Source organism: Hippocampus zosterae, chromosome 6 (assembly GCF_025434085.1).
Source record: "Hippocampus zosterae strain Florida chromosome 6, ASM2543408v3, whole genome shotgun sequence".
NCBI lineage: Eukaryota > Metazoa > Chordata > Actinopteri > Syngnathiformes > Syngnathidae > Hippocampus > Hippocampus zosterae.
In genome coordinates, this window is record NC_067456.1 from 8,878,293 (window position 1) to 8,902,384 (window position 24,092).

The 24,092-nt window shown below is 44.4% G+C and overlaps 1 protein-coding gene across 1 annotated transcript; it reads left to right on the top strand.

The window, feature by feature from the left end:
• Nucleotides 1-8: 8 nt before the first annotated feature.
• prr16 (proline rich 16) lies at nt 9-23,942 on the top strand. Its single transcript, XM_052068071.1, has 4 exons — nt 9-2,113; nt 7,680-8,764; nt 19,382-19,567; nt 23,419-23,942. Exons 1-2 carry the CDS (start codon nt 1,982-1,984, stop codon nt 8,544-8,546), a joined length of 999 nt encoding a protein of 332 aa, XP_051924031.1. The 5' UTR covers nt 9-1,981; the 3' UTR covers nt 8,547-8,764; nt 19,382-19,567; nt 23,419-23,942.
• Nucleotides 23,943-24,092: the final 150 nt, after the last annotated feature.

The following is a 24,092-nucleotide window of genomic DNA, read 5'->3' on the forward strand; positions in this document are numbered from 1 at the left end:
AATCAGAAACGAGAACGCGCTTAACCCTCTCTGACGCACTGAAAGGTGCAGATTGTTCCACGCATGGTCAAATAAAGCGGCGGTTCTCCAACTCCTCCCCCCAAGGACCACAACATACGAACGTCAACTAAGTATTACTGCAATGTTCCTCCTTTAATGCCACAACAGTTGAAAAAGTTGTCACTTTCAAGGAAAAAAGTCAAGTTGCAATAAGAACAACTTACTGATGATGTATTTGTGTCTGATATTTTGAATTGTTTATGATTCCGCTTTTGATGTGAACGATGCAGAGGCGGGTGGTCTTTCAATGGTGCAAAATACACTATGGAGAATAGAATGGGACCAAAAAGTGGAGTGGACATGACATTTGCCAGTTAAACATGCATGGACAATGTTGGAATTAATACGGTATGTCCTCCTACCTTAAGATGAACATGCTTTGGTGCAGGGTCTCAGCAACTTCAAAGCGCAGCTCCGTTCACATTATGGACCTAATGGGACACACAAGCCATCGCCTGCTGAGGGTCGTGAAGGGTTGAGTCTCAGGGGAAGCACAGATCCTCCCCTGGGCAGGTCAGCCCAACTCAGGCTTTTTAAAAATACTCAGCATGACATTGTTTTTTTATGTCACCTACGCCCATTTTTAACTGCACACGCGTGTGCTTGCCGATCCTTGTTCATACGAGGGCTTGACAAAACTTCCCTCAGTAGACTTTTTGTAAAAATTGTGATTTAACATGCCAGTGTGCAAATTGTTTGCTGTTTCTGGTTGACCCCTTGCAATCCTTTGCAATGCATTGAAGCATTGTTTTTCCTTGGGTCTTCCTCGTTGTCCAATGTATATCGTCCACCAGTAAATTACACATTACGTTTTGTTGCGCACAACATGGACAACGGCCTGCCCGTGTGTTGAAAAGTGAAATGTATATAGAGTATTTTTCAGCTCTTAGGCGTTTTTCTAAGGGAAGCTATTTAATTACTAATTAAGCCACACATTTAAAATTAATAAAGCCTTCGTTTTTATTTTTCTCCTGGTGAGTGTAATAGTTTGGATAAATGGGGAAAGTTTTGAAACTATCCATCTAGGTGTAATTTTTAACAATCTGGTATAGTATTTGAAGAATTGTGTGTAGACTTGTTTATACCCAATGTAGATGGATCGTCACATTTGTCAAACATGCTTCAACGCCAACATGAAACAGTTAGTGGCAACAATAATAAGCGAGTAAGCGAGGGGCAGGAGGTAGAAAGAAGGGAGCGAAGGGGGTGGGGGCGAGAAAGCGTCTTCCTCTCCCCGATGCTTGACAGTCCACACTCTCCAAGGAAGCCGTGATGGAGACACGATGACACGGAGCGGGCGGGCTCGCCGAACCGTGGCTGGAGTGCCTTTAACAGCCGCCGGCTTTCTTTCCGGGGACATTTTTACCAACGACAAATGCGAAAAGGGAGGAGTGTTAAGATAAGGAAAATAGTCGACAGTTGTGGAGAATTAGAACAAACGAGGTCGCTTCATTTATGCGGCCAACTTCCTGCGCTGTGTCTGCTTTTCTACATCATCTCCTTTTTCAGAGTGCTCTTGTTTATTTTTTTAACGAACTCCATAGTCTTGTTAACAATACGTTAAATTTGACGCGTTTTCTTTTGAAATGCTCTGCGTGGATGACTGGTTTGCTTTTACTAGTCATGTAAGCAAAACGGAATTACACACAAAAAAATCAAAGTCGACATTCTCGTAGACATTATGAGACAATATTTACACCGAAGCGTTTGCGGTCACACGCCAGTGCGCATGCGCAGGGGAGGACGGCGTTAGCTCGCCGCCTGGCAGCCGCTGCCGTCCTGCCCGGGCTGCCTGCGATGTACAGTGAGAGAAAACAACACGGGAGGGTGGACATGGCCAAAAAGTGTCCTCGGCGCGGTGTGAAGACGATTTCACTGGTGGGCATGCTGGTGGAAATAGGCCGGCCGTAAAGTGTCAAGTATGTCCGGGACAGCCGACGGCGCAGAAGGAGCAGTGTCCAAAGTGCAAGTGAAGAGGGAGATCAAGACCATCGTGGACAATTTGGAGACCATCCTGGGTGACCTCAAGGATGTGGCCAAGGAGCTCAAAGAGGTAAACGGACACACACACATATATAGACACAGTGTATACTTCATGATGTGCGTCTTTTTAATGGATGCTTGTACTGTCAACCCCTGCTGATACACACGCACAGCTCCTTGCTCCTCCCCCTGCTCTGAAAAACATGTGGCACAGGAGGAGGTGTGAGCCCCCCCATGAATTTTACCAACATTCAGGCTTTGAGGAATGTGAGCCTGCCTTCATTTGGAATGATTTTTACATCACGTTTCATCATCACCCCACCCCTTGGACCACCTGCCGACTGCAAACTATTCATCATCTTTTATTGAAAGGCCTCTTGTCAAAAGATTAGAACTCTTTAGAAAAAGCCTCACAGACATTCATGCGCAACTTCTGCTGCTTTTATGTCCCACAACTTTTTGTTGTTTTCTCCATGTCTCCCACCAGGCATTGGAGATAAACAAATGCTTGAAGGTGCTGTAATCAATCTTTTGTTGTGTTGCGTGTGTGTGTGAGATGCTCATTCTTTTCTCCCTACTTTTGGCTCCTCATTTCCCCCCCTTTGTTGCTTGCAGGAAATTGTACAGAGGATCATTTGTTGGGACACCACGCAGGCTGAAAAGACGCCTCAAGGGGCTGGTGCTATCAGTGCCAGGGTTGGCTGATAATTCATTTGAAATGCACATATCTGTTAGACAGGGTGCTGGATGCGAGCCTCGCTCTGAGGAGGCACCCTGCACAGATGCTTGGCACAGGCCCGCATGGTGGCTGGCCTACAGCAGCGGCTGCACGCTGGGATACTACGCTCGCGTCTTGCACGTGTCCCAACAAATTATCCCTTTTAGGAGTGAGGGGAGAGTTAAGCTCCATTACTTTATCTGGCCCGGCCCTTATATTATCCGCCTTTTTGGCGCGCGCTCAGTTTCTCCTCCTGTCGGTCTAAACACGAGACAGAATTTCTATCACAAGTCTTGAGAAGAAGGGAACAGCGTGGGCCAGAATATGTGGCTGTTTCAAAATGAATTGCAGCCATTCGCTGTTGCTGTCATTTTTATGATGGATATTTAGACACCTTCCAGCTGTTCATTGATCCATCATTCCCTCCATCCATTTTCAATCGTTGTTATCCTCATTACGGTCATGGTTGACACTCACAGGGGGCATATCAAAAACCATTTATACAGTTACGACTCTTCTATGAGTCTAATATGCGTGGTTTTGGAATGTTGGAGGAAGCCAAAGTACCAGCAGAAAATTCATACACAACGCCACACCGCAAGGCTGAAGCAGAGATTCAAACCCCAAACCACAGAACTGTAAAGTTAGACGTACTAACCACTAGATCTGACATGCTGCCCTGCCGGGCTTTATGATAATTTCAAAAGTTACACCACAAGCTTGAATGGACTGCCTTGAAGAGCTTATAGACAGATATATTACAAAGGCAACCAAAAAAAAAAAAACGGTCCTGAACTTGATGTTCCCAAAGAGCAATGTGCTCCTTTTCATCCTTCAGTAATCACCGGATGACATCAAATGCACCGTATTGTCGTTCCGTTGTTACACAGTGCGAGGTGTGCCTCAAAAGAAACATTCCGTGCTGAGGTCGTCCTATTTTCAAAATCAAGATTGAGTTTTACCCGAAATGGACAAAAATCTGCTGACGAATAAAGTTGCTGTGCTGGCAGAGAAATAAGATTCTGCATGATATGCTGCTCTCTTCTATGCCTGACCGAACTCGGGAAGAAGAGAAAAAGCAAAGACAGGGGAACTGCATTACAAATAGAGGTGCTATGCCGGCCGACATCATGTGTTCAAACTCTTGAGGGGAGAAAAGACTGCCTGCCTGGCTTTTATATTTCATACGGCAACCCCGTTGACTGGTTAGTTGTACTCTGATATGGTTGACCGAAAATAAACCTCTCCTTTATTCAAGACAGTCTCGGCTTTGCTGAATCTGTGGACAATGAAAGCAAAATACGGGAATAGCAGGATCTCAATGAGTAGGAAAGTGCCGCTGTAAAAAGGTGACCAAGAATAAGAAGAACTCGCACAGTGATGGGAGAAAGTTCCCAAAGGACCGACGGCCAAATGAGCGGCTCTCCATCTGAGCTTCAAGGCACACCGCGCCTCGTGGAATCCTCTCCCCAGTGCAAGAAGCATGAAAGCCGTGTCTTCATGTCTGCTAAGTTCTGATCCTTTTACAAGAGATGGTGAAGATCAGTGGTGGTGAAAAAGGTTTTCAATCAACCGCTGACCGTTTTGCTCTTTTGGTCGTTGACGGGATCGTTGTCACGCAGTTGAATGAATGGGTCAGAAGTGGGCCCGGTCAGGATTGCTGATGCATCGCGATGGCGCTAGCGTGGCGCTATAGTCAGCGTGCAAGTTCAGAAGAGGCCAGATCAGGAAGATGAAAGTCTTTTCCAGCACTTTACTGTGGATCTAGGTTCTAGTCTTGGCTTTGGGTTCGCCTCCTTTAGGATGAAGTTCCTCTATCAGAATCAGAATCAGAATCAGAATCATCTTTATTGGCCAAGTATGTAGAACACACAAGGAATTTGTCTCCAGTATAACACGCTGCACTAGTATCATCGTAAACAACAAAATCATTGAACCATTTTAGAGTAACCAGTAGTTTTGTAGTACCATTTTGTGGTGCAAGAAGAGTGACTATGTCAGTGACTGTTTAAGGAGTTAATGGCTAGAGGGAAGAAGCTGTTTAAGTGTCTGCTGGATTTGGTGCGCATGGATCTGTAGCGTCTGCCTGAGGGGAGTGGCTGAAAAAGGTGGTGGGCAGGGTGCGGGGGATCCAGGAGGATTTTCCGTGCCCTTGTCTTGATTCTGGCAGTGTGCAAGTCCTCAAGAGTGGGTAGGGCGGTGCCAACGATTTTTTCTGCCGTCCTAACTGTCCGTTGAAGTCGGATTTTGTCCTTTTATGTGGCGGCCCCAAACCAAACCGTGATGGAAGAACACAGGATTGATTCGATGACTGCCGTGTAGAACTGTCGTAGCACCTCCTGTGGCAGGCCATGCTTCCTCAGCAGCCTCAGGAAGTACATCCGCTGCCGGGCCCTTTTCAGGATGGAGATAGTGTTGGCTTCCCACTTCATGTCCTGGGAGACTGTGATTCCCAGGAACTTGAAGGTCTCGACGGTTGACACAGGGCAGTTGGATAGTGTGAGGGGCAACTGAGGAGAAGAATGTTTCCTGAAGTCCACGATCTATGTATATATCGTTAGCCGTTCCATGCGAATCTCGTGTAATTGACCCCAAATATCGTCCCGCTTCCAGAAAGGGCGAAGTAGTGTGACATTTCTACATTTGTATACCCAATCTTACGACAATAGTCAATTCAACATAGGAGACCGTAATGGACTTCAACCCCTTTCAGGGACAGCGGTTACCACAGTGGACAGCTTATCATGTGATCAGGTTGCAGGGCGCATGAAAGGCTTAAAGCAACATGAACGGCTACACCGAAGCAAAAATATCCAAACATAGTTTGTCCCAAGACTGTTTTTTATGTCATTTTAACCAAACTGTTTCCTTTGTGTACGTCCCCATTGATGGTGACGCACTTAACGGCCTCAGATAATAACCATTCGACCGCTTTGTGTTCCTGCACACTTGTTGTTCTGCTGTTTTTCCCCCTTTGTGTGCCAAAAATTGAAGTCTGGTTGAGTTTTAATTCCTTGTCAATTTTTTTACGTGATCGTAGCATATCTGACACTTGAATATTTTCTTCTTTTCTCCGACATCGCAGTATAGTCTGCCGAGATACTTCCTCTTTGTGTATCGCACAGTATGCAGCGACTTTGTCTGGAGAATTCACTCTTTCTAAATCGCTCCCTTTTTGGCCTAATTTCCTCTCACCGTGTTTATTGGATTCTCCCACAATGCATTTTCGTCGTCTCCTCTTCCAACCTGGCACACTATGCGCATTACCAAGATGGATCATCTTGCTGTCATTTTCGGTGGCTTGCAGAGCTGCAATCTGATATTATTTAAACGTCCTCTACTGTTTTGGAGGCTATTTGTCTGACGGTCATGGCAACACCGCATTCTCTGAAACGTACCGCACTGCAGCTACGACACGTTTTGCCGTGTTTATTTCGTCAAGAAGGGGAAAAAAATTCTGTGGATTTGGATCGAATTTAGACTGTGATTTCGGTATGATCCAACAAAAAACATTTTGAATCTTCAACATGATCTGGAATTGTATACACAATATTGGCTGGAGGAAAATTTACACTTTTGCAAATTCTGGGCTCCATTTTGTTCTCAAAAGATGATGCTGTTAATCTTGATAAAAAAAAATTAAACCACTGTATAATTTTTTTAATGTTATTTTATTTCACTGTAGGGCACCACAGTGGGGTTAGTAGTTAACACATCTGCTTCACAGTTGAAAGGTTCCATGTTTGAGGCTCAGCTCGGGCCTTCCTGTGTGGAGTTTGAGTGTTCGCCCCACGCTCGTGTACGTGTTTTCATGGCTTGCTCTCAAAACTGGGTTCACTGGAACTCAAAATTGTCCGTAATAAGTGTGAATGTAAATGGGCGTTTGTCCGTCCAACATGTACACACACCACCTTTTGAGACTTGTGATAGGCTCCAGCTGACCTGCAATCCCAATGTCTAAGCTAAGTCTAGCTCCATCGAAAATGGATTCCAGATTTGATTCCAATTTTCCACGTCTGCCAGAATCAAGGCTGTAATGTCGAGCCACGTTCTATCTGGATCTATTTCAAATTTCACATTCTGAAGCAATTTTCAACTTTACATGAAAAAATCCGCTCCGGTTTCCTCCCACATTCCAAAAATATGCGTGGCAGGCTGATTGAACACTCTAAATTGTCCCTAGGTGCCAGTGTGAGTGCGAATGGTTGTTCGTTTGTTTGTGCCCTGCGATTGGCTGGCAACCGATTCAGGGTGTCCCCCGCCTACTGCCCGAAGACAGCTGGGATAGGCTCTAGCACCCCCCGCGACCCTAGTGAGGATCAAGCGGCTCGGAAGATGAATGAATGAATGAATGAATGAAAAAATCCGATCTGATGTATTTGGGTGCCCGGGAGTCCGGTTTTGACTGAATTTGATTGTAGTTGAAATATCAAACCAGCTTGAACCTGGATCGGATCCAGATTGTCCATTTATTTTCGGATCAGGTTCTGGTCAAGTCTTCAAGTCTTGGTCCTTTCACCTTTACGATCACCAGCTTTGAGCTACAAATAACATTTCCATGCCGGATGTTGTTGTTGTTGTTGTTGTTTGCCGCTTCTTTCACTTGTGATGCTGAATGACATTTTTGCAGTCCATCACTCAGGTGCAGTTCTGGCAGGCTTGTGACCGACCCCATAAATCGCTGAGCTATTTCTTTTTCTCCACACGGTGCGGTTGTCAGTGTGATATCGCAATCGATTTTTCATCTCCCAAATCAGCCTCCCTCAATCAAAGTGTAGCCGTTGAAATTGTTCGGCTTTAAGCTTTTCAACGCACAGATTAGAACGAGGAGATACGCGATCATGCTCATTCATTCTGCGGTTCTCTTGGCCCCGAATGTCGTTGTCGTTCATGATGCGCCACGTCCTCTGTTGGCCAGGTCGTCCACGATATCGATACCTTGACGTGCGACCTGCAGCTGGAGGAGGACGGCCTGACGGATAGCTCCAAGACAGACACGCTCAACTCCAGCTCCAGTTCCACCGCCACCACCACCACCACGGCGTCCAGCCTGGAGAAGATGAAGCTCTTCGCCGACGACTGCCTCTTCATCCCGCCGGCCCCCGTGGCCCCGCTCCTCGCCCTCCCTCCCGCGGTCCTGACCGTACACAAGAAGGTGCACCCGCCCTTGCCGCCACCCAGAGTTACCTCGGTGAGAGCCGAGGATCACAACGGGAAGAATCTGCCTCATCCGACGTTAGTGCTATCAGGGAATTTATCCAAAGCGAACGGATCCTTATTGAAGAACGGTGGTTTTTTTTCGTTGAAGCCGAACCGGGATTTATTCTCCCCGACGTCGTGTTTCATTACAAATGAAAGCGGCGTTGCGGAGTCGGGCCTGGTTCCCACACTGCCCAGACCCATGCCACTTCTCCGCCACGAAAAGAACAAATGCACCAAGGCCCCCGGCAGGGAGCCCCGCGAGAGGGAGCGTGTCCGCTTCAGCGAGAAGGTCCAATATCACGGCTACTGCCCGGACTGTGACCTGCAATATGACGTGGACGACGCAGAGCTGCACTTGCAGTCCGATCTGAACGAAATGCGACTCAGCCCTGTGCACTACTGCTCCTCGTCCTCCCCTCCTCTTCCTCACAAACTCATGCTGGAGAATGGCGGCCTCTCGGTCAGCCACTGTTTTCCACCCAAGGCCGGCACTCCTCCCCCTCCGCCTTGTGTACCTCCCCACCCGGGTTCCCTGAAACCCCAGAAAACAATCCTGCGCAAATCGACCACAACCACGGTTTGACGAAAAGCCCCCGTGACCTGTCTGACATACACAATCCTCAATCATTCATCGTGTTTTCCACTCAGTGAGCGCCTTCTACTCTAGTCCTATTTTTTGGGGATTAATCAAACAGCGAGGCCCGGAAAATGGTCGACAAAGGAGGTGAAATATAAGCGGAATGGAAGCAAGCGCCATCGCCGTGGATTCCGGGATGTATGCACACAGATTTAGACCAAGAGGTGAGTGTGTGTGTGTGTGTGTGTGTGTGTGTTTGGCACAAGGAACAAAAGGGGCAATTGCACTGATACATCTTTGGCTGCGTATATGTTTATTTGCTTATATCATGTGTGACTTTATTTGTGATTCTTCTGATAAGCACGTTTTGAATCTGGCCTCGGGACTTCTGCGCACTGCGCGTATTGCCTGTGCTTAACTGGAGCTAAGCCGCGATACTAATGAAGCCAGGTGATATAAAAAACAGACGGGATGGATGTTAAGTCGAGTGTTGAGGGAAATATAGAGATGTGAATATTTCAGGAGCGAGTGCGCACGACTGTGATCAAACTCAAGGGTATCTTTGTCTGTATGGAGGCTCCTGTTACTAACGAGTCGAGGGAACTTAGGTTGGAGAACCATTGATTAATTCATGGTTTCATGGCGCAAATAAGAAGAGAAAAAAAATCTCCTTTCCTTGTGTTTCAAATCCCTGACGTAAAAATAGCTTTGGAAGTGACCGGATGGGATTGAATCAATAGTTTGAAGAGCTGTGGAATAGTCGTTCAGTAACTTTTGCAGTCTTTCGTCAAATATTATTCAAACACATTGTGGTGTTTTGACGGGGAGAAACAAGCTCTACACTGCTAATTTGGATATTATGCGAAGTCAGACGAGATCATTTTTGCACTGACAAATAATAAGAACAAATTTGAAATGTATCTATTTTTTCCAACCTAGTTAGAACTTTGCCAAACGGAATCATCAATAGCTCAGCTGCCTCTGTAACATTGTGTCCTCCGACAAGTAACGCGTTCCCACTGATTTTACCTTGGACCAACCTCTGCAATGTATGACTCTGCAAATACGGTTTGAAGATGATTGGTGGAAAGTTGAGCTCCTTATCTGGCTCTGAGAAGAAATATGCACCCATCCTAATTCCCTAATCTTGCTTTGCATATTGGATATGCAAAAATCCACCATTTTCTGCCTTTGGCAGAAACAAACACCAATTCTGTACTGTTTGAGGGTAATTGCTTTCGAATTGTGCCTGGCAAAAGTCCGTAACAGAGGCAGTAAGGTCATCAGTTCGCATCATCTATGGAGCAAACGGTGCCGAAAACATTCGTTTGCTCATAAAGCCGACATCACATAATAATTTGGCACTAGCTTTCATGTTTAATAGTGCTGCTGTGCTTGTATGTGAGCGCTTTGTGTGCATGTGACTTCTAAATTGAGTTTGTATGGCTGTGTAAAAAAAAAAACAACAAAAAAAACGCATGTCCGGCGGGCCGAGTTGGGGAGACAGCATCCCCTTGGGTGGGCTGAGAATAGTCGCACCTTCCTTGCGGTGATGCCCTTAATTAGCTGCATTAGTCTACAGCAGATAACGCAAAGCGCCTCACACGACCTTTGCGCTGACATCAGCCCCCCGACTCAGCTGCAACCGCTTGCACATTTTTCCTCTGAAACGAAAGGCGAGGCAAGGAATACATTGAAGTAAACCATGACGGAGCCCACAAAATGTGGGGCAAACGTCGTGGCTTTTAGGCGCGGCGATGTGTTACATAAACAATTTTCATGTGAATGTTCACCCACATCTGCTGTCTTGTTTGTCCATCTGCCAACAGATTACGCAAAAAGCACCGGGCTGCTTTAAATTGAATTTAATAGGAAGATGCCGTGTGAGATGCCGTGTGGCTCGAGTACATTGTTATGTACACATCGAGGAATTTGACCTACTCAGTGTTAGTTGGGTTGAGCTGCACATCTGTGTCTATTAATAGAGGTTTATATTAAAAGTCTTTAGATTCTATTGCATCAGAGAGAAATTTCAACAAATCTGTCACAAATGCTCAAGCACACCGGTAAATGGAAAACTCACATTTTTGCAATTAGTGGCTTGGGAGCTTTATTTACTTAGTTACTGATGGGATGAGGTGTCTATTGTCGTAATATCTGCCAGTACAGTATTGCCAGTCTAACTGTGAAAAGAAAAGAACCGAATCAGTCATGAGCAGGACAGATATGTCATCTATAGCTCCCCGGAACGTTAACAGGGACACGCGCACAACATTGTGGAGTGGTCAAATGTCAGAGTCTAGTCAGTGGAATGTCACACAGCGTAAGATTATCAAGAGGATTTCAGTGGTGCTGTTTTGGGCAGTAACTGATGTCAAACGTGTTCAGCAGTTAACCACGTCAGTATGTGGACGACCGTATTTTATGCACGATAAGGCGCACCTAAAAGCATTCGATTTTCTCAAAAGCCGACAGCGCGCCTTATAATCCAATGTTGCGTACATACAGATCAATATTCCAATTTCTTGGACGTAGTATTTCAAATGTTGCGTAAAGCGCTTTGCTACAGCTGCAGCGGTTGTGAAAGCTCTATATAAGTAAAGCTGTATTGAATTGTTTTGTATTCCCTTTAGCGTAACTCCATCTAGTGGATGCATAATGGATTTCTATTCTTATGCACTTTATAATACGGTGCTCCCTATATATGAAAACCGTTTTTAAATGGGCCATTCATTGAAGGTGCGCCTTATACTCCGAAGTGCCTTATAGTGCGGAAAATGTGGTCATCGCTCAGGTTTCAGACAAGCTTGTGGAAGGAAGGTATAATATGAGTTTGAGTTGAAATTTTCCATCGTTGTGAGTGCCAGTTTTTATTTGTGGCATGCGATTGGCTGGCAAGAAGTCCAGTGTATAACTGCCCGGACTCTTGCCCGAAGTCAGCTGGGATACGATCAAGATCACTCATGACCTTAATGAGGAAGAGTGAGTGCAATAGAAAATGGATGGAGAGATTGATGATGTAACAGGTGGCTAATGGGCTCCCTTATGTACAGTATATTTGTAGGTAATGCAAGTTTGGCTCGACTGGAAAGAGGTAAGGAAACAGACCCTCCGAAAAGGTGAATGTTCCACTTTTTATCCAAAGATTTTCTATGAGTGAAGAGACCCCACATATGGTTCAAACAACGCTAGCACAGTCTTCCATCTGCAGACATTCGGTGGCAGACAGTTCTTGCCACATGTGCTGCTGCGGCTCTCAGTACCTCCGCAAAGAGATGGCTCAAGGTCAAGGCGACAGCGGTGGCTGCCAAATTGGACAGGTGCAACACTTCAAAGACACATCAGGCGTATGTTTTTTTTTTCCTCCGAGGATGGAAAATGTCCAATGACGCCATCTGCTCAGATCTGGCAGTACAGTACGGCCTCCTCCTGTGTGCCGAGGTCTGCTCAGAAGTGGCCTTTTGTCACACATTTGCAGTCTGACATGTAAATACTGTCGCAAATATGGTCCCTCCCATGTTGTTTTCGTTTCCCAAAAACATTACACTATACAGAAAATAATGTAAAGTGAAATAATGTGCCGCTGGCTCAAATAATCCTTAAACCATGAATAACTTTAGATATCCTTACAGATGAATCCAAACCCAAGTCGTGACATTGCCTTTCAATCCAAAAGCTGGATAATGCATCCGTGTGAATTGAGCCAAGGGGAAGACAAAGCGGCACGTGTTTTGACGAGTGTGCGAAATGAAGTGATGTTTAACAGAGATAGAGTGATGGCTCTCATCAAGGCAAACTATTCCACTTGTTTACCTTGTACTCTTTCAGGCTAATGAGTCTGGCGCGACGTGTGTTGCCACTGACACAACACGCGCACTTGAGATGAATGGAGCGGCGCGTTCTACACAGTGGCGTGCAGCCAACGTCATTGATAGGCACAACACATAAGCACTTTGGCTGCCTTACTAGCTAATATACTAGTCAGTAGAGAGAGGGAATTGAAACTATTCATTGCAACATTGCATGACCTAGACTGGAATTAAAAGACAGTGCCCTCTTATGACGAGAGACTGATCATGGTGCACACAATCGCAATGTGATGTACAGCAGTGGACCCCAAACGCCCGGGCCGGGGACCGGTCATATGGTGCCGGGCCGCACAGAAAAAATAAATAACTTACATTACTTCCATTTTATTAATTTCATAGTCTGAAAGATGTTTTATTTTGAAAAATGAACCGGAATCTCTCTTACATCTGTGGACAGTATGTCACTCTTGACGCGGGTGAAGGCAGTGCCTCTCGGTCACGTGATAGGTTACCGCTAAAATGAAACTCAGGAGCTAGCAAAATGAGTAAAAAAAGAAAGGTCTTTGGGAAGAGGAAACGGCTCGGCCAGGAGAAAGAACAGGCGCCTACGACTTCCAAGAAAAATAAGGCTACATTTAATAAGACCGGACCAGGAGTCCGACTTAAGATGGGGATTTATCGCAACGGGAGATTCCCATCTATATATATATTGCGCGTCGTCCCGCACGCGGTCTGTCCTTCCGTCTGTCCCTTTTCAAAACGTACCTACTTCACCGCGCCATTGCGCCGCTCAGGCAGTGGCTCACTACGATCGCGCGGGCATCTTAGCGAAAAAATGTTGTCTACCCACAAGCATTGCAATGAAATTGTTAGTTATTTAGTAGAGCTAAACATCTCTTTATTTTCGCGATAAGCAATGAAGATGAACAAAAAGTTGAACCAAGCAACAACACTTTTGTGGGCCGAAGGCCCACCTTACCAGCCTTCCGCAGGAACTAGCTGATGAGCCGCCCGGAGGGCGGCGAACCACCACCTTACCAGCCTTCCGCAGGAACTAGCTGATGAGCCGCCCAGAGGGCGGCGAACCAGCTAGTACACCATAATCCGTTCCAGTTCGAAAAGCGATTTGTTCGAAATCCAAAACTATTTTACAAGCCCATGATTAGGGGCTAATACACTATTCAGAAATAACAAAAAAAGATTTGCATAAATCACAACAAACACGTCTGCTAACGGTGAACGTTACACTTTCTCGTGTAAGGAAGCCGAGAGGAGTCGAGTGGCGTATTCGAGTTTGCTCAATTTGGTCGAAAATCGGTTTTCGGTCATAATCCGAGGTGTAAAAATCTCAAATTTTCTGGTCGAAAACCGATTTGGTCGACAACAGAGACGTTTGAAAACCGAGGTTTTTATTTGCCAAAATGGTGGACTCTTAAAATGGATGAATATTGATACATTTTTAGCTGTTCAATTCTTATTCCACCGATGCAGTATTAATCAGAGTACTAGTGGGAACACATACATGTTCTTGCTAAGAAAATCTTGTTCTGTTTTCATAATGCTGCTTGTGTGAGTCTTCCCCAATCCACATGGCAATTAATGATGTATGGTGACGATGATGGTGACCCAAGTCAACTCTCCTTAGCAACAAGTGGTCATGATAAAACACGACCCGGAAAAGGAGTTGCGTTGATCTACGTCCTTTGTCGCTTGTGAATGCTAGGTACAGCCAAAATGTGCTTCCAGTAATTGTTTTGTAATGAGTCGCTCATTCTGTTTGTACACGAGCACAAGATCGCAGGAGAGTCAACCTAAGTGGATTTATCTTCATGTAACTGTCAAATCTTATCTGCTTTGACCAGAATTTGCCGCGAGCAAGCGGGATCGCTGGGCGTAACGTTCAACTATTCAGTTAAATGAAAGTTTAATTAAAGCCTTTCATCCGAGTCTGATCCAGATCAGCAGGTTTGCGGCAGGGTAAAATGAACGCAGGAAATCCCATTTATCATTCTCACGTCTCGCCGAATGTTTGTCTTAATCAAGCAGGATGCACACAACGGTTTTGAACATTTTAAGCAATGTTGAAAACAGGCCAGACCCCCAAATATGCTGGCGACAAAACGGCAAGTGTGTGCAAGGCTCGAAATAAGTTTTGTTTTTCTCTCTTTGAGGAACAATCGATAACTTCGTTTGAAGAGAAATGTTGTAATTTTGAGGAGCCTTTATTTATTGATTTTTTTTTTTCCCCAGGGTCAAACATTTGCCATGTGGCAATTGCAAACATCGATATATATTTCAGTTTAAACTTCGCATTTCTTGTATCGAAAAATAAGGCAATTTTAAAAAGGCCTTGATGCAACTTCACTTGATTCACAAGCATTTTATCATATTGCAGAAGGTTCGTGGCTCTCCATTTATGAGCTAAGATCAGTTGACGAGGGATAAACCAAATATTCATTTTAATAGTGGAAGTTTTTGGAAGTGTTCAAATTAAAATGACGACAACTCAACAGGAAACAAATATATCCTTCATTTGATTTCACAAAAGGGCGGTCCGGTGGGCCAGTGGTTAGCGCGTCAACCTCACAGTGCAGAGGTACCGGGTTCGATTCCAGCTCTGTTTGCATGTTCTCCCCGTGCCTGCGTGGGTTTTCTCCGGGTACTCCGGTTTCCTCCCACATTCCAAAAATATCCATGGCAGGCTGATTGAACACTCCAAATTGTCCCAAGGTGTGAGTGTGAGCGCGGATGGTTGTTTCTCTGTGTGTGGCTTGCCATTGGCTGGCAACCGGTTCAGGGTGTCCCCCGCCTACTGCCCAAAGACAGCTGGGATAGGCAGCACGCCCCGCGACCCTTGTTAGGATAAAAACGAATCAGAAAAGGGGTGGATGGATAGATGGACTTCTCCCAAACCCTTCAAAACATAGCCAGCCACTTGAGTACAACAATGCCCATGCCTTATACTGATCAAAACCGATAAGCACGTTGATGTGTAGTAATTATGGTCAGGAGCATATACTTGTACTTGTCACCTTAACATAAAAGCCACAAAATCAAAAGGAGACAAAAGAGACACGTTGCCCTCGTCGGGGCTAATGTTTGGTTAGTCAGATAAATTTACATGAAGCTAACTGACTTGTGCTGTTCATTTTACCTCATTTGGCATCCTCAGTGATCCTCACACTGGGGGTTTTCATCTGTTGTAGCGGCTATGTATAGTTGCGTATTAGCTCCTGGCTTTGGGAAAGAGTTGTAAGGGGCATGGAGGGAGGAGGTGGATCTTCACCGCCTCCGCCGTGAGTCAGGACTGAGTCAACCGTGTTGACCTACTCCCTGCAGCTGCTCACCACTGTTCATCCGGAGCCCACCTCTCTCTTTCTTTCGCATCCCAGCCCCTCTTGACAATGTACGACTCCCACTCGCCAACAATCTCCTCGGTACCTCGCCGAGCACGTACGCTCCACCCAAACAGTACCCGGCGCATCTCTGGCAGCCATTCAAACGGCGTCTTTCATCAAGCGAGAGCGTCGCGCTTGTCTTGCGCGTCCTCCACTCGATGACTTGAAATTACGAATGGAGCCTCTCGCTCAATTATGCTTCCGCTGATAAATGACACACCGGTGCAGCGTGTGTTTTCACTTTGCGATGGAGCGAAGCGTTGAAGTGTAAAAGCTAATTGGGCAAATGATTACACCTGCTGCTTCCGTAATTAACCAGAACACTGTGCAGCCAACGCCGTGTCCTCCTAGCAAAGCGACCGCCGGAGAGGAAAATGGCTTGAAAATTACATTGATAGGTGCAACCTTTAACCAATTCTCTCTGGTTTTCTACCCTAATCGAGAAGGTTCTCGCACTGACATAAGATATAATCCAGAAAAGTGTGTACTTATAGGAAAAAGTTTGATAAATATCAAACTGGTTTATTAACATTTCGTATTGTTGGTTCGAGCGTTTTCTGATTGTGGTTGGAAGACTGGTTGAGAATCGGAGCGCCTTCCGCGGAACATTTAGCGCGCTTATGTAACCTCTTGGCTTGGACACCCTTCAAAATCAATAGGTCTCTTGCTTTGACATCTTTATGAAATGAGTAATGACTTCGGAGCTTAACGTTTGATTTGTTGGCCGTGTCTTAAAAACATCAAATGCCGCCTGACACTCGCGGTGCCTCTTTTTCCTCCCATTTTGCAAACTGGCAAGTGCATATCGCTCCATAAAAGTGTGCAATAAAGCGTAATAAAGGTGTCAAGAGTGAGCTACGCACAAGCGCTTGGCCAGTGAATATTAATTAGCCGCCGTGTCAGGGACGGCGCTCTGCCAAGAGTTCGTCGACGCGTTTGTTTTTATCACGTTTTAGTGGGGCGATTGAAAAAAAAACATCATTGGAAGGGAATCGTCAAAGCAAAATAATTGACCTCCTGCGTGCCTAAAAGTTGTTGGCATAAACCACGCGAAAAGTTCATTGACTTTCAAAGTGGAAATTTGGCTCACTTGAGTCATCAATGATGCTTGAAAACGAGTGCCGTGCGCTTGCCTGTGTGCGCGGTCGTAACCGCAACGACTCAATATAATTATGCCGCTTGAAAATATTTATTTATTTAATATGTTGCGCAATGGTAAAAACATACCACGATGCCTCGAGATAGAAGATGAATTTCTTCCATGTCATGCTCGTTCTTCCTTGAAATGAATGAACGCACAATTAATCAATTTCCATCCTCCCCGACAAAATAAAAGAAATTATTTGCGAATCATTTTAACGAAATGTTACTCAAATGAACTAAAAAATTAATCGTGATTACTCACACATTTTTTATCGTTTCTGAATTTCCTTTTACATGTTTTGTCCTATTTTTCCCCATTTTAATGCTCTCATCAACTTGGAATCATGAATCAGTTTTCTATGTGCCAAATGCAAATATTTACTGAAATAACATTTTCAATTTTCAATTTTACATGAACATTTTTCACTTGGAGCAGTTGTTCACACATAATCTCTCACACATTATTACTGTCCATCAACAACAGTGAAAAAAATATTTTGTCACAAAACAGCTGCTTTAACAGCTTTTTTAATGAAATCAAAACGGAGCAATATAACATTATAAAGTGCACATCTAAGGTACACTAGTACTCAGCCTATAGTGGATTTAAACCATGGTTGCATACTTCGTTTTTCTCAAGTTTGCTTTGAACACAGCAGTCTGTTTCTGTATGTTTGTTGGAGAATAACGAGACCCCAGACACCAGTGTTCGTTATATGCCGCTGTATTCAAAACTGCCGGCCGTACAAACAAGCGCAAGCACTTCCCCTGTGCTGCTGGGGCAAACCATTCTGAAAGAGGGGGGTTTCACTCCCCCTAACACAGTCAGGCTATGTTGATTATGTTGGTCCTTCTTGCGCGGAAGTCTCTACGGTTTTTGTGTCTACCTCATTTCGGATGACTACACTTGGTTCGATGACAACACTGGAGACGTTTAATTTTCGCTAGGTTGCTACAACAGCAGCGCACTATCACTGTCAGACGAACACAGAGAAGCTCCACCCGCTCTATTTATATGGACACGGAACGCTGTAACCTTCCACACAAAATAGTTCCAAATAAGTAACAATCGCGTCAGTGGCATACATCGTATACCTGTATGATACACAGAGAGAGAAGAACAGGTAACTTTGGTCTTGTCAGTGGAGCAATCTGGCAACTTTTTAAAAGGAAACTCTCCATTCATAAACTCTTTAAGTATCCGTTTTCGGTGTCTCGCGCTGCCATGGCTGGCAAAACAGAGACATGGGCGTGGACTTCTGCAGCGCGCTTGTTGTTTTGTTTCTGGTGTATTTATAGAGCACCATAACATCCGCTTGTGACGTGCCGCGTTAATCTCGCGAGAAAAAATTTAATCCAGTTAAAATTCATTTAAATTAATGCCAATAAAAACGCGCTAAACTGACAGCTCTAATTAGAACCAAATATTCTCTGGGCATTGTAAGATCAGTCAAAATCCAGTAAAACGCTGGGATTGAGGGGGTTGCTCCAGTGAAAATGGCTGGGATGGAATGAGTTAATGGTTTTTCACAGAGGATAAAGAATATAGTCCTGTTTGTAGTGTTATATTGTCTGTCTACATGTGCGTTCAAACAACCGTTGGTTAAAGTGTTGTAACAGCGCAGCTTCGAAACTCTTCGTCAACCCATCGATGGAATTTCTGATTATGTTAGAATTAAGCTAGTGCACTACAACGCAAAGCGATGTGACTGTTTGAAATGCTCAACATGTCTTTCTCTCTGTTTTATATCTAGCGTGAGAGTAAACCGAAACAGCTTAAAACCTCTTGACTGGTTTGAAGTCAACCTTTCAAAGTGAAGACATTAGAGCCTCACGGCAGCGTTACCGGTGCCGTGTGTGCGCTGCAGGCCGTGTCTGTTATGGTCAAACTGTCCATTGTGATACATACATGAGTCATAGTCAGCATGACAGCCACATCTACTTTGGTTGGGAACACCAGCTTGACAGATGCCATGCACGGGACCAAGACACATGGTGCTAGTAGTCCATGGCGGCTATTTGTTGCCTCAGCTTTAGCAGAAGGAAATACAGTAGATCAATGTGTGTGCGTGGGTGTGTCACCCTCTTGAGATGTTCATAAATGAGTATGTGATGTCTTGAAACAGATTTTTATGCTCCTTCGGGGATTGTTAAAGGTTTGTGGCGGACGTTACCTCTGCAGTCTTCCAGACATGATATTGTGCTCTTTGAAGTGATGCAACAAGATGACCAAAAACAGGATCTTTAAAGAGGGCCATGGGCCATACAATGTCTTGGCACAAAAACGTTTTTTGTTTTCAAAATACTCCAGATGGCTCGCTGCTCACATTTTAGTGTGTGTGTGTGTGTGTGTGTGTGTGTGTGTGTGTGTGTGTGCCTCACGATACTTTCATTTCCCTCAGTGCAAATAGTTGTCGCGGCGACCACTCAGTCAAGTGGCTCTTGTCTGCGTTCCCTCTAAATGCCTTTGCTCTCTTTCATTCCTTTGCAGGTCCCTCTTGAGACCCCACGGCTCCACCTGCAAAGCGATGCTGGAGAGTGGAAGCCAGGCATCTATCTTATTTTTGATGGCTCTCTGCCAACAGGAGATAAATCCAGCCTTTGGATTCTGAGCACCTGCTTGGAGGGGAAAAAAATAGCAAACCTGATGCAGCAACAGTGAAATGAGGTTGGGGAGGTGGGTTGTTGTGCAAATAGAAGACTGAAGTCAGAGTGGAGGAGATGCTTTTTGTTGTCCTCACAAAGTCACGACACACAACCATAACATGAGAAACAAACTTTGTCCACATTTCAGAAGAGTTTACTGAACATGGCACATCGTGAACATTTTAAAATTAACATATTATAAACATATTATATATCATAACATATATATAAATTAGCTATTAAGTGTGACAGTTCCCTCAAGAGGTTCCTCCAAATTCGGGAATTTTAACATTTTGCTCAATCAACACCCACAAAGCAGTACGAGGGCTCAAGTGTTAGGAGGCAACAATATGTCGAATTAACCAATGATGTCATACGCACAAAGCAAAGCCTTGTTTGTCACCGGTTGGGTGATTTATTTAGAAACGACACAGTCTCTGAATCAGAGCTTGGTTCAACCCAACGGGTGATTTGGCATTGAATGAGTCCTTCATGTGTCTATGTGTACAGTATACGTGTTTTCCTGCCCCCTAGTGGCCAAGGCGGGCACACCACAAGAAGAATCACATATCTCAAGGCGCTGATGTATTTAAATCTGATAGAATATCGAAGCGTTTTGGGGGTTTTTTTTGGAGGGGGGGGGGGTATTTGTCTACAATTTTACATAAATCCTCAGTGGCTTTGTGAGGACTATACAATGTCATCTACCTCAATTCCTCGGTTACAGTAAGCATTAAACGGTGGTTAGAAAAATGTTTTGAGAAGTGTACCCGTTAGCTGCTGGACTGAAGCCAGGCAAAACTGATGTTCCGTGGGTATGCACCGTACGTCACAGACAACGTGTTCATCGTCCATCTCACCATTATGGACACGGATTGTCGAGGAAGTATTAATTTGCATCAAATGTTCCTTTCTATACAAATCGACACGAGCATGTTTGATACATCATATCGCTCTATATTTCAGGCCTTTTTCTAACAGAGACTTTTAACGTTTAAATAGAGGATATTTTTGATATGGTGTCTGATGACTGAGAGGTGCCGATAATTTAGCGCTGTCACCGAGAGACACTTTACAGACGGAGCGGCATTGCGTCAATGAGCGCGAGGAATATCACTGGTGCGAGCTGACAATGTGTTGTGCCGCGAATGAATGCAAACGCTCACCTTGTCCTTCCACGCTGTTTTTTCCTATGCATTGGTTTGTAGCGAGGCTTTCTTTTGACGCCAACTTGATAACAGACCCGACTTTCTCAATTGTTTCAATGCAGTCGAACCTCTAAAATTCCAATATCCATGCGGTCGTACAATGTGGAGTTTGAACATTTCTGTTTTGGTATATTTAGGTTCATCTGTATCTGATCAGAAATGTTTATTGCTGAAGATCTCAAGGTTCCTGGACCTTGAGCATACTATCCCACAAGAAGCCCCCGCCCCCCCATTTCCCAGGAACTACATGTACTGCGCTAATGCCGTCCCAACTTGTAATGTTCCCTCAAAACCTCCTGTGGTCGAATTCTGGTGTTGTTCGCGGAAACACACCTCTTGATACGCGCAAAAAAAAAACAGTCAATACAGATGTTTGCAGGCATTCATTGATTAACTTTTGAATCACTTTTTCTTTGGCTTTTGTAGTGATTCTCGTCCAAGTCATAAGAATCCGCAAAGGATTAAGTGTGGAAACTGGACTCTTCTTGGTTGTTGAAGGTGTCACCCCAGAATCAACAATTATGCAAGAGCAAAGTGTACGTTAAACGGGGGGAAATCACTCCTAAAAAAACTCCTGCGGATCGGAAATAGCTTGTGCACTTAGGCTTCATGCTAAGGGGAAAGTAAACCGTACACAGTATAGTGTTTCTGCATGGTGTATCAAAGTATCCTTCCTGGTAATAGTCTCCTTTTCAAATAGAAATTGAATGTGAAATCTTCCATCTAGTGGTGAACACTTATTACAAATCACAACTGAAAGAGAAAAACATTGCATATAACGTTCCTAAATCAAATTGAGGGGCCACTCACAAGCAACTGGAACAACATTTTCTACAGGCCCAGCATCAGTAGAGGGCACATTGCTTTAAAGCAGGGGTGTCCAAACTTTTTGCCAAGGGGGCCAGATTTTATGTGGTAAAATGTCGGGGGGCCGACCTTGGCTGACATTCTTTACATTGAACAACAATATTGTTCAACAAATTTTAGTAAGCCAGTCTGTTTCACATTTCCATTTTTATTTTAATTTCAACAATCTTAAGAATTTCTTTTGGTTCATTTGAAACAGGTATATCACATGCAACTGCTTATTCACTTGACTTTTTCTTAAGCAGAAGTCTCCTGAGTGCAAATTGATTGATTTGAAACATAAAATGTATCACCATGACTTTTCAATAGTCACAAAACCTTTGACTCGAACAACAGGGAAATGAACAACCAATACACATATCCACAACTGCAAGGATCATTTGAAATATGACATATCAGTCAATATAAACACGGAGTGATGTCTTGTTAACTCGTGAGTGATGCCCTCCAGTGTCTAAATGCTATTACTCATTTAGTGAATGCTATTACTCATTTAGCCACTAGAGGGAAACAGTACTCTATGAAACATCACTCACCAGTCTACGAGACCTCAGTCAATGCAACACGTGTTCCATTGCGCCCAACCTGCGGGCCAGACGGCACTGATTTTATGACAGGGGCCAAGGGCCGGATGAAATTCGACCGCGGGCCGGATTTGGCCCGCGGGCCGGACTTTGGACATGCCTGCTTTAAAGACAACAATTTTGCACTTCTGGATGAAAAGAACGCCGCCTGGTTTCAAAGAAGCCATCTCTGTCAAACTAGATAAGCATCACGTATGGTCTGCTTACATCCTGCCAACCTGTCCCCAAAGGATTGCCTCATTCCCCGTAAAGAGTGGCAACTTAATGAGCCATTACACCACCGGGGCAGGTAAACAAGCGATTGCTATGCAGCGTGGTCATTCACCAGTCAATGCTGAGCAACAACAACAACATGATTGTGAAACCACCCCAAGGCGACACACCCATTAGAGGCATAAATAGTGGAGTCTGTTGGCTTGAAAAGTTTTGAATTGAAGTAGCTGTCTGGATTAAGGTAGAAATGTCTTCAACAAACAAGAGGAGTCCTGTTGCCTCAATTCACCCTTTGTTGATTCTTCTAAAAGAAGCGCCAACTTCGCTGTAGGCATAAAATGTGAGGCCATAGTATCACTCGTGTTCAGCAAGAATAAAAAAAAAAAACAACACTCTGGACGTGTGTTTGGCATTTCATGGCTTCTTTTGTGACATTATTATTATTTGTTCGAAAATAAAATACATGAGCCGAGTAGGAAGATCCCATTTGTGTAGTCACTTGTTTTCAATGTTAAATAGGAAGTAAACCCCCAATTTTTTTTTTTTACAAGAATACGTTGTATGCGCCTCCACTAGTCCAAACAGCATTCAAATTAATATTGTGTATGCAGTTTTTAGCCATCACGGCTTACTTGTTTTATAAAGCTGAACCATGATTGGTCGTTACCTGAGCCATGAGCAACTGTGATGTCATTTTCAGTCGACAGCAAGTGGCAAAATGGCTGCCAAGTGGCAAAATGGCCGCCCCCTGCTTAACTCATATTCCACAAAGGCAATATTAATCAGGATGCCGTGTTTATACTAGTGGAGCTACATAGAACATTCTTGTAAAAAGAAATTAGGGGTTGACATCCCCTTTAAAGTTTTTCTGATTTTATTTATTTTAGGAAATGAGATGCAAAAATCATTTCTTTGGACCTTTATTAAAACGAGATTGTCTGACAGGCTTTTGTTAAAATACCCCAAGGATCAAGAAGTATACGACACTTAACATCCTATTTCTTGTCCAGTTTTAGGCCCGGCCTCGGGCAAGTGAACGACTACACCCCGCACCATTTACTACTATGAGTCTTGCCTTTCGTTACCATGGCGACCTGGGTCAGAAACTTGACGACAGCACTGTCTTCTCTTCTCTCATAAGAGCAGAGCCCAGATTGCAAAAGCAAATTACTGAACGATAAAAATCTGAATCAAATTGGGGTTCCACCGGTTTGTGTTCATCATTCGAGGTTCCACTGCATCTTAAGATCTGTTTCTCTGTCCAACGAAAGAAATGAAATAATGATCATGTGGAAAGATTATCAAAAGTCCTTTTGGATGAGGATAAGGTGAGACTGCTGTAAAGTCACGAAATACTGTTGTGTCCATGATCTATTTATCGCCCCCCCCCCCCCCCACACACACACACACAACCGGGTTCAACAAGTTTCAAAGAAAATTGGAATGTCTCCTCAAATGTCTGTTATGTTGTTGCTGTACGTGTCTGCCTATGGATGGAAACGAGATTATAAGAAGTAAAACACTTGGCACTTGATCCGTCTGTGTTCTCATTGCCTTTTGTTTATCGCCATCGATTCATCGCATCCCTCGGAGTCAAAAACGGCATTTATGAAAGCATCTGCCCAAATGTCGCTTTTAATCACAGCAACTTTGATGAATGAGATGAAAACGACATCGGCATCCG